General features: G+C 40.5%; 1 protein-coding gene across 1 annotated transcript; it reads left to right on the top strand.

The window, feature by feature from the left end:
• Positions 1-1,562: 1,562 nt before the first annotated feature.
• On the top strand, positions 1,563-6,931 carry KCNK18 (potassium channel, subfamily K, member 18). Its single transcript, XM_009325913.1, has 3 exons — positions 1,563-1,779; positions 2,853-2,999; positions 6,120-6,931. The coding sequence occupies exons 1-3, from the start codon at positions 1,563-1,565 to the stop codon at positions 6,929-6,931; spliced, it is 1,176 nt and encodes a 391-aa protein (XP_009324188.1).
• The last annotated feature ends 3,422 nt before the right edge of the window (positions 6,932-10,353 follow it).

Here is a 10,353-nt window from a genome sequence, read left to right as displayed (position 1 = left end):
TGAAGACTTTCTTTCTTATGCTATAGCTGTTTAATTCCCTTAAAAACCTTTGGAGAGGGACTTTGCCAAGACTTCTTTAGAAATCCAAGTAAACTCTATCAATTTATCTAACGTTGGTACCCACTCTCTACAAAACTCTCCAAGAGAAGCCAGTGGTGTGCTTCCAGCATGGAACACCCCACTGTCTACAACCGCTTCGCTCTTCTAGCTGCCCCTTTGACTTCTCTGTGTCCCTTGCTCCTCTGATAAGGACATCAAACCTAAGTACATTATCTCTACGTACCACCTCTCAGGAAGTTCTGTTGCTTTTGATTAATTATGAACATTAGCAGTTTTCAACCCTGTGTTTCAGGTCAATGGGAAAAAAAAACAAATTGACTGCAATAAGAGGATTTATGAATCTGTTGTCAAAAAGCAAGACTGAGTCAACGAGGCAGATAACCGGAAAAGTAGCAAGCACACAGGCTTATTTTTGTCTTAGCCCTGAAAGCCTCTTTTCTATAATGGAGGCTTCCATACTGATGAGCATATAATATCTTGTGATCCAATTTGCTAAGAGTTTGACCTAGAAGAAATCACTGTAACCACGTAGGATTTCTTGCAGTACGGGCATGTTGCTTGTATATAGCTCAGTAGGTCTTGGCTGCACAAGGCTGTTTCAATTTTTAATGAAAGACTTCTAGAAATGAAATATTTAACACCTCTCTCTGTAAAGTCCAACTCCCCTTACTACCATTACTAACATTGTAAAGGGCAGTGATACAAGTCATTGCTCTGAATGTTTTAGAGTGATGGATGAAAAAAATGGTTTTATTTTTAAAGTTGGATATAGTTTGCAAAGATCACTAACCTTGAACTGAATCCTGCAGTACTTAGTTACTAAGGTCAGTGGGAGTTTCAATTAATAGGAAGATTTTAATCAAGTGAGAACTAGGCAAAACCTTATTGACTCTTTTTTGAGAAAAATCCTTTAAAATTCAAAAGAACCCCCCTACAAAGATTACATGGTATATATAGAGAGATTTTTTAAGCCATCTGAAAAAGAAATTCACTGTTCTACAGTCTGCCCAGAGGCAACAATAATTAGTGCCAACTCTTTCTTTTGATTAATTTTAAATTTCCCTGTTCATTTCTGGGAGAAATCCATCCCTTACAGTGTGCATTTTCCCTCCTGGCAGTTGGAAATGTTTCTACTGTATCAATAGGAACCTGTAGTTCAGAACAAGAAACTTTAAACATGAGTTGGCTCCAATGGAAACCCACAGAAGCTGGTAATCTGTATGCATTACAGCGCTGGCTGATCAACAGCAGTTCAGGGATAGAGTGGTGTATTGTCAAATGAGAAATATTTCAAGGCTTGATTAGTTGTGCTCCTTTTCCATTGGGACTGTAGTGCAATCTTCACTAATAAAGACATGTGATCTGAAAGCCTGAGGCAGAACAATCCTTGTTTTCACAGGAGAAGCATTTCTAGGATGCAAAAGCTTTTACATCCTCATCCTTGTTTCTAAAAGCTGTGTCTTCTCCACAAAATTAAAAAAAAAAAAAAAAGCTAGCTTAGGATGGCATCAACATCACAGCCTCTGCGAGGTAAAAGAGCATGTAAAAATATATTTTGGGCAGTGTTTCCTCATGCCTGCTTCATTCTTTCTCTTGTGATCTATGCTTTTCTTGGGGCTCTCATGTTTTCCCACATTGAAGGTAACCGGAAGGTCAATTTAAGCGAAGAATATAGAAACTTTCTGCAGAATCTGTGGTACATCTCCAGAAATTTATCAGGTATGTACTGGAATTTCAAAATGACTTAACTGTACAGGGAGTTACTCATTCTTTTGCTTTTTGAATGAGATTTTTGGCTTTTGAACACATTCTTCAAAATACTAACAGCTGAACCTGCAAACAGGATTTTCCCCCTGCCTAGCTGATGACTGCTGTTGTCTGCTTGTCTTCGTTAGCTGTGATTTTTGACTGCAAGCTTCCCTGGTCCCTGTGTTCCTGCCTGAAAAGACTTTTCCTGAGGTGCCTGTCTTCTCTCTTTTACCCAGGTTACCCAAGTTCCTTAAAGAGCAGCTGAGATTCCTATGGTATTTCCCTCTGATTGCTGGGGACTGAATCCTCTGTCTCAGAAAGTCTCTTCCAGCTCCCTCTTCCCAGCTCTGAGCTTCCCTACCAGCCCTCTGGCAATGGGAAGCTCGGATGGAGGCAGGTGCAGTGCTGCGCACCGGACCTGGTGGTGCTGATGGAGAGGGTAGACGGGAGGAGAAAGGGTAGAAATCCTCCTGGATCTGTGTCGGGGCTCGTACACAGGCTCGGACTTTCATTCAGGTAGCTGTGCTGACACAACGATCCCTTTGGGGCAGAGATAATGTCCTTTCAAGCAGAGCTGTCAGGAGGAGGAATGAGGGGTGCAGGCTCTTGGAGTCACAGCAAGGTGCTGGACAGTGCCATCTGAGTGGTTCATGTCGGTCATGTACTGATGACCCCACATTTCTGGTGTCTTTGGGTCAAAAGAAGACTAATCTGGGGAGTCCAAAATGAAACAGGACATTCAGGCTGGAAGCTGAATATTTAAACTTCCTGCCCTGTTTCTTTATGCTTATTTTTGTGTCATATTTTGACTTTGTTGGAGCATAGTTTGTTTATTTGTTCCTTGTTTCTTTATTCACTGAAGCCATTGGACCCACCTGATTTTTTCACTGGGGGGAAGGGGAGGATGAGGTGAATATTTTTATCTTCTAAAAGAGTACGAGCAAATCCTCAGCTGGAGTAAACTTCATTGGAATAACAGGCTGGCTGCTCCCTGTGTGGTGGTCTGCAAACACTCAACGTATCTCCTGTTGTTACTGTAACAGATAACATGACAGAAAATGAAGAGATATTTAAGGAAAAAATCCATGCACTGCTCAACGCAGCTGAACGAGACTGGTTTGTCAATCCAAAAGATATATGGACTTTCTTTGGGTCTCTCTTTTTCTGCTGCACAGTATTCACAACTGTGGGTAAGTTCAGAGGTAAAGTAACCCCCTGCAGAATCAATTGCTATTGCTGCTTTCTCTAATGTATTTCTTCCAGGGAATTAAAAAAAAAACCAACAAAACCCAAACCCAAAACCCAAATCCCCTTGAAGTTTTATGCCGAGTGTTGACAATGAGTCTGCAAGGGGTTCTGCAAACACAGATTGCAGAGATGTAGCTGAGTGACAGAAGCAAGTCAGAATTTAGTAACTAGTGATGATACATGCTAATTAGCTGCATAATTACATGCATACTATAACATGTACTTATATATGACATGTACACAAAACTATTATATTAAAGTAAAAAGAAAGCTCCATGTTTCAGTCATACCTTATCCTTCCCACTATTGTGTGTTATGTTGGGTAATGTATTCTTCACTGGAAGAGGTAATTCATTATGCATATATTGTTTTTCAATTGCTTCCCTGTTATTTCTGTCTAACCCAGCTTTGTAAATCTATGGCTCTATAATTAACCATGTTGTTGTTCACACTTCTCTGGGTTAACAGCACAGGGCAATGTTTAAGTCACACCTCTGAAATCTTTAATTCTTACTTCATATTTCAAAGGAGGACCTAGTTCAAATAGAAATATCTGCTCTGGTTTTGGCCCCCTCTGCATTGCTAAATACAACTCCTCATGCTCATTCCCAAAGCTACTTTTATTCGTTTGCTAATCTTTCTTAAACGCTGGCAAGTACAGACACTGACTATCTAAATTTATCAGAATCAAAGCTGGATGGGAAATAGTCCCACAGCATTGTATCAAATTGCAAATGCATTTCTCCACTGTGTTAGGATATACTCAAGATTCCAGCATGGGTATGCATCTTAATGCAAAAGAAAAATCAAACCTTAAAAAAGAGTTTGTCCTATACAAGGAATAGTGTGAGAGTTAATATACTCACTTGGAGCACATAGAAGACCCTTGTGTGCTGTTTAAGTCACAGCAGAGGCTTAAACCTCAGACCCTGATGTCTTAGTTGACTGTTCAAACTCTGCTTCTTGCAGCCCCTGAGTTTGAAGACAGTCATCTGGGTCGTCAGAGACACATACTGGAGATGCAGACCTGAATCCTCACCCCAGTGAATATTTCCTAGTACAAACACAAGATCTAGGAACATTTGAAAGGATGTTTTATCAGAAAGCTTTGACTTCAGCAAACTGATGAAAAACCATATTGTTGAAAATCTCTTGCCTGGGTATACTTACCCATCTCCATCAACATGGGATTTTACAAATGTCCCCATACACACTGACCCAACATAGTTATTTCTAAACTGCCATTATTTTTGGCCTTCATAGTGCTGAGCGTTAACACAGCTTTCTCACGTGTTGAGCGGAGTTTTGGGAGCAGTAGGAAGCCTAGCTAATAGGTGGCTATTTCCATTGTGGTGGGTTTGTTATTTGCAGTGTTAGGAACCAATAAATCACTTCAGGTTAGAATCAACTTAGCTACCTTTAATTATCTAGGAGAAGCGAGGCATCTAGTCTGAAGATTGGTGGTCTGAACTGCTGTCTCTTCACTGCCCACAGAGGTTGCCTAGTGGCTCAGCTAGGCTAGATTTCTGGATAGCTAAATTTAAGCTCAAGATAAGTTTTAACCTTTGAAACTGCACTAGGTATTTTTAATGCACAGAAATTGAGAAAAAAAGAAAAGAAAATCACTCTGTACAATAACTACAATAATTAATCTTCCCCAATTGCTTCAGCAGTAAGGTTTAGCATTCCCAGTTAGCCAGTGGAGAACAGAGTGACAGAATAAATAGTTTTTCAGTGCCTCACAGAGAAGGAGGACCAAGGTTGGATTCAGACCAAAGGCTATGGCAGCCATTAGTGAAAACAAACATGAATGGACAAAGAAAATGAAGGAAACCATACCGCAGCATATGGGCTAATAATCTTACAGGCTAAGTACCTGGCCTGGAAGATCATCTAGAAAAGAACAATGTTTTTGAGGGGAGAGAAGAAATGCTTTATATCTGTTGTGGCTTAACCTCAGTCGGCAACTGAGTACCACACAGCCACTCGCTCACTACTCCCCCCCCTGCCCTGGTGGGATGGGGGAGAGAATTGGAAGAGCACAAGTGAGAAAAACTCGTGAGTTGAGATAAAAACAGTTTAATAATTGAAATAAAATAATAATATAATAATGTAGTAATAATAATACACAAAGCAAGTGGTGCACAGTACAATTGCTCACCACCCACCGACCGATGCCCAGCCAGTCCCCGAGCAGCGGCCCCCCCGGCCAGCTTCCCCCAGTTTATGTACTGAGCATGACGTCACATGGTATGGAATGTTTCTTTGGCCAGTTTGGCTGTGCCCCCTCCCAGCTTCTTGTGCCCCTCCAGCCTTCTCAGTTGGTAGAGCATGGGAAACTAAAAAGTCCTTGGCTAGCATAAGCATTACCTAGCAACAACTAAAACATTGGTGCGTTATCAACTTTGTTCTCATCCTAAATCCAAAACACAGCACTGTACCAGCTACTAGGAAGGAATTAACTCTATCCCTGCCGAAACCAGGACAATATCTTTTTGGGAGATGCGAAGAAAAATGGTTGTTAAAATTTAATACAACTAATATAATGCTGATGTTTTCTCCCATTGTAATGGAAAAGCACTAACTTACAATTTAAGTGTCATAACCAGTATGTTAGAGGAAGGAAATATGAATACCCAAATTAAATTTAGGGAAAGGGCATATCTTCTGCTACCATTTTATGTATCATAAAGGCTGCGTGTCTGGTAGTACTTCCCTATTTGTTGTAATTGATACTTTTAAGCTTTAGTACTCTAGAATAAATGTGTATTTCCTCATGTGATAAACATGATAAGGTAGGAAGAGTTAATTCAACAGAACTGGCAAACTCCAAACCTTCCAGTGCTTGAAGAGGTAGGATGCCTGCATTAGTAACCAGCATTTGAGACTCAGAAATTTTAATAGCTTCAAAGCAAAGCCAAGAAGAACAGCATGCTCTGGAATAAAAATTGACTTTTAAAATTCACAGCAATAAAAAGCTCAGAGGATGTGGATACCTAATAAATCACAATGTTCTCTCTCTCTCCTTTTCCCTTCTCTTCCTCTTTTTGTTTTTGTTCAAGGTTATGGTAATACCTATCCTGTGACACGGATTGGAAAATATCTCTGTATGTTGTATGCTTTATTTGGCATCCCTCTGATGTTCTTGGTCCTGACAGACATGGGAGACATCCTTGCAACCGTCTTATCCAAGTCTTACAGTGAATTCAGAAAACTACAGTCAAAAATTCTAGCCTCTAAACTCTGTTCTGGATCCATATGTAGCAAAGGGGATGAACTGAAATCCAGAGAACAGTCTAAAGTGGTCATCAATGAGCCCTTGACTATTATGGAAGTGCTGAAAAGTCAGCCAGGTGTTAAAAGGAAGCCAATCAAATATTGCAATGCCGAAATTTTTGAAATGTTAATTGCCAGAGAAAGTGAACACACAAAACCAGCAAGAAATAAAAACATTGCGAGATGGAGTTCATGTCCTGAACTAGCCAGGGGAAAGACAATGTCCAGAGTAATCGAGAATTTTGACAAAATAGGGAAACAGTTAGAAAAATTAGATGTGCCCATCGTATTAATGGTGTTAGTTATCTTTGTGTACATCTCCTGTGCAGCTGCTATTCTTCCAAACTGGGAAACCAGGTTGGATTTTCAGGAAGCCTTTTATTTCTGCTTTATCACCTTGACAACTATTGGATTTGGAGATACACAACTGGAACATCCCAAGTTTTTCTTGTTTTTTTCCCTCTATATTATTATTGGCATGGAAATTGTCTTCATTGCTTTTAAGCTGGGCCAAGACCGCTTAATTGGTTTGTATAAAAAGGTGATTTCATTTTGTGGGGAGAAAAAGATGCCATCAAAGAAGGTGTATCCAAAATAAAAGCAGTCATTTCTCCTTCACTTGTAAGCACTGGCTACTGCAATGAGATGAAACTGTTCCTGTGCATTTCTGCCTTGGGCTGGCAGGAGGCATATTTTTTTCTGATTCCCTCTGAGAATCTACTGTAAAATGGCTGAATACCTCAGGAGAGGTACCTTGGTGAAGGCATCTCCAGGGAGTACTTTCCAACAGGGTCCCATCTCCTAAATAATAAAAGAAGACGACGCATGATGAAAAAGCAGGCGGCTCTCCCTGCCAGTGCTGCCTAGCGTCTTTTGCAAAGCTCTGACTTTCAGCAGCCTTTCTGTCCTCTCTCCCACAGCAAGCCAGTTTAGGATTTTTTTTTTCAGCACTTGTCCAAGCAAGGCCCAGATCACTGTCTCGTCCTGCCACCTTGTCTGCAGCCAGGGACAGCTTGGTTGTGGCTGTCGGTACTGAACTGTGACAGCATGCTACCGCAATATGATTCATCATCAGAGAGAGCTGGGGAGAAAAAGTATGAACCCAGCTGCTCTTCCATCCTGACTGCATGTATTGCAAACATTGCACCTTTGTGCAGGCTGGAAGAATTTTAAAATGAAAGGAAGGACTCCAAATTTTCACCTCTTTCTCTGTCCCCTGTCCAGAAATCGGTCAGGAAATTGTTCATCTGTTCAGGGCTGAAACCACTCCTTCTCCATCATGATTTATCGTATCTGTACTCAGCCCAGAGTTGGTATGTGTCTCATGGTGTCCAGCTGTAGAACTCCTTATGACAAGTTCTGCTCTTGAGATGGCCACCTGGGGGAAGGCACGCAGAAAACCTGAAGGTGACTACAGGCGTGGAACGAAGCTCCGTCTCTTCGCTGTTAAAGCAGCATGATGGTCTGGGGACGCTGATCCCAGAAGTCCTCACTCCTCATCCAGGTTTTACTCTGCACAGACTGCTTAACTTCTGGGAGTTCCTTGACCCACTCAAAGAAAAGCCTGCCTGTTTCACTGGGATGTGGTGAGGATCCTGTGGTTATATACTTGTGGAGCACATTAATATGTGAATAATGCTGTTTCTTCAAGATTTTGCTTATATTATTCATAATCTGAATCAAGCTATCAATGACAGATAATTTTTTCTGTAAAAAAAAAAACAACACACTCTGTAAAAGAAACCACTGAGTTTGATTAACCGCCTCTTAACTTGTAAATTATATGCATGCCCACTGAATGTGAACGACATCTCTAGATATTAAAGCATGCTTGATTATGACAGAATATACGTTATTCTCCATAGTAAATTTACCATTTGAAGCTGAGATCTTTGGAATATTTACATGGCATCTTATCTCTGTTACACTCCATGTACATGGTAAAATGTATTCAGTCCTTTTTACTAATTAATTGCAATTAAGCACTGATGATATGCAAAATATATAATGAATGATGGTATATAGAAAAGTGCTTTATAAGAATAACAATAAAGAATACAGCAGCTGGAAGGAACTCTGGTTAACTTTTTCACGTTTGCTGGGACTTTGGCTTCACATACAAAGTCCCTCCATTCAGACTACTCTCATATTACTTTATTTTACATCTTTGGATTAAAATCAGTGTAGAACTTCGGACCCGTGCCAACGTTCTCAGAAATCAATGAAAAGACTCAGATGATTTAATGGGCTTTGGATCAGAGAACTGCACTTCCTGCTTCTCAGGGTTTTTCCTTGTGATACGCCTAACACTGCCAGCATTAGTAAGAACTGGTCTTTACACCATTTGACTAGTTTCTCTCATATCAGTGAGATCTCCTTTATGCAGAGGGATTAATCCTGAATTCATCCCCTATAGATTTTTCATTGACGTGGTGCCTTGATACCTCCACATTTACTTTACGGACTTAGGGAATTTTGGCTGGGCTTGCAGTAAGGATTCTGCACCAAATCATTCAAGTTATGGCCAAGGGATGGCAGTAAACAGCTTTCCTTCATATAGAACCCATCAGTTATGTGGGATAAAAATGCATTTTATAGAAGGAGAGAGAACAAATCACATCACCATGACCCTCTATAAAATGACAGTGCACCTGCCTCTTGAAAACAATGCACAGCTCTGGTCCTTCACCTCCTAAAGGATATGTAAAATTGGAAAAAGTTTATAGGCCAGGGAAAAGGATGAACAAAGATAGGGAACAACTTCCATATGAGACATGTGGAGTAGCTCTCTAGTCTGGAAAGAGGTGAGAGGCTAAAGGAGAGATGTGTAACATCATGAGGGAACGGAGGAGGGAAATAGGGAATGATGGAATGATTGTTAAACATCTTTCATTATGAGAGCTAGGGCTGCCAAATGAAACTAGCATGTGGCAGGTTTAAGAAAAGAAACAAAAAGAAGAGCAAATGGTACTTCACACGGCATATAATTAAGTTGCAGATACTCCTTGGCATCGGAGGATGTGGTGATTAACAGTTCACATTAGATCAATGGGAGATGGGACAAAATCATGAAAGAAAAACTTGAAAAAACAATTAAATACAAAGATAGCACTTCTGGCTCAATAATCACTGAGTCCCAAATTGGCAGATGAGGAGGAAGCATCTCTACAGACTTTCCTGTCCTTGTGTTCTTCTTTGCAACCCGATCTGTCGCAGAGACAGAATACTGGTCTGCATGGTCTTGTTCTGACCTGATTTCAGTGCCTGTAATGCATCAGAACAGATTGTTATATAGCTAAAAAGATATTCAGTAAATCTGATTTCTGAAGAGATATTTAGTTTCACATTTGTGTCCAAGGTAGATAAACTAGCACACTCTGATTCTGCAAAACATATCACAAAAAAAAGTGATTTAGGCAACACAACACAACCAGCCTGCAGCAAATATAACACGGTCATTTGTCTTGTGCTGTGGACCTAAAGGAGGGTGGAGAGCTGGACACACACCCAAATGTCAGGGATAAAAAGGTATTTATGTTTTCTCAGGTGCACTGAAGCATTGCTTCCACACAACCAGGAATATCTGGCCCTAATTTTCTTACTATCAAAGTTGGAAGACAGTTTCCCAGATGACAGAGAAGTACGCAGCAGCCTTGTGCTGACAGTGATAGCAGCGGTTCGGACTGTATAGCAGGATCTGAATGCAGCTCAGTAAATACAGCAGCAGGGTTAATGAAAATGAAACAAAGTAGTGAGTAGTGCTCATTTAGTGAGCCTCAGGCATAAATATTTATGAGTTGACTGCTCTTATCATGGTCTAAATCCTAGAAGAATTCACACTCTCTGCCCGTAGAAGTTTTTATTCAACAAAATTGACATGGAAATCAGATTTGTTTGCATCAAAGCAGTATAAAATAGTGCTTTTCATAACTTTTTCCATCATGTGCTGCATGAGATGGTGGATTAGCCATGAAGGGCTTCATGGAAGAACTCTTCTATCAGGAAAGACGTGACTGATGG

The sequence above is a fragment of the Pygoscelis adeliae genome, unplaced genomic scaffold (assembly GCF_000699105.1).
Source record: "Pygoscelis adeliae isolate BGI_AS28 unplaced genomic scaffold, ASM69910v1 Scaffold4, whole genome shotgun sequence".
Classification (NCBI taxonomy): Eukaryota; Metazoa; Chordata; class Aves; order Sphenisciformes; family Spheniscidae; genus Pygoscelis; species Pygoscelis adeliae.
Note: the sequence above shows the minus strand (reverse complement) of the source record. Positions and strands in the feature narration are given on the sequence as shown.

What these genes read in the sequence shown, in the direction of transcription:
- KCNK18 (XM_009325913.1), top strand. Translation starts at nt 1,563, where the DNA reads ATGGCATCAACATCACAGCCTCTGCGAGGTAAAAGAGCATGTAAAAAT. An exon ending in CATCTCCAGAAATTTATCAG is followed by an intron (nt 1,780 to 2,852) that starts GTATGTACTGGA and finishes TTACTGTAACAG; the next exon opens with ATAACATGACAGAAAATGAA. An exon ending in CACAGTATTCACAACTGTGG is followed by an intron (nt 3,000 to 6,119) that starts GTAAGTTCAGAG and finishes TTTTTGTTCAAG; the next exon opens with GTTATGGTAATACCTATCCT.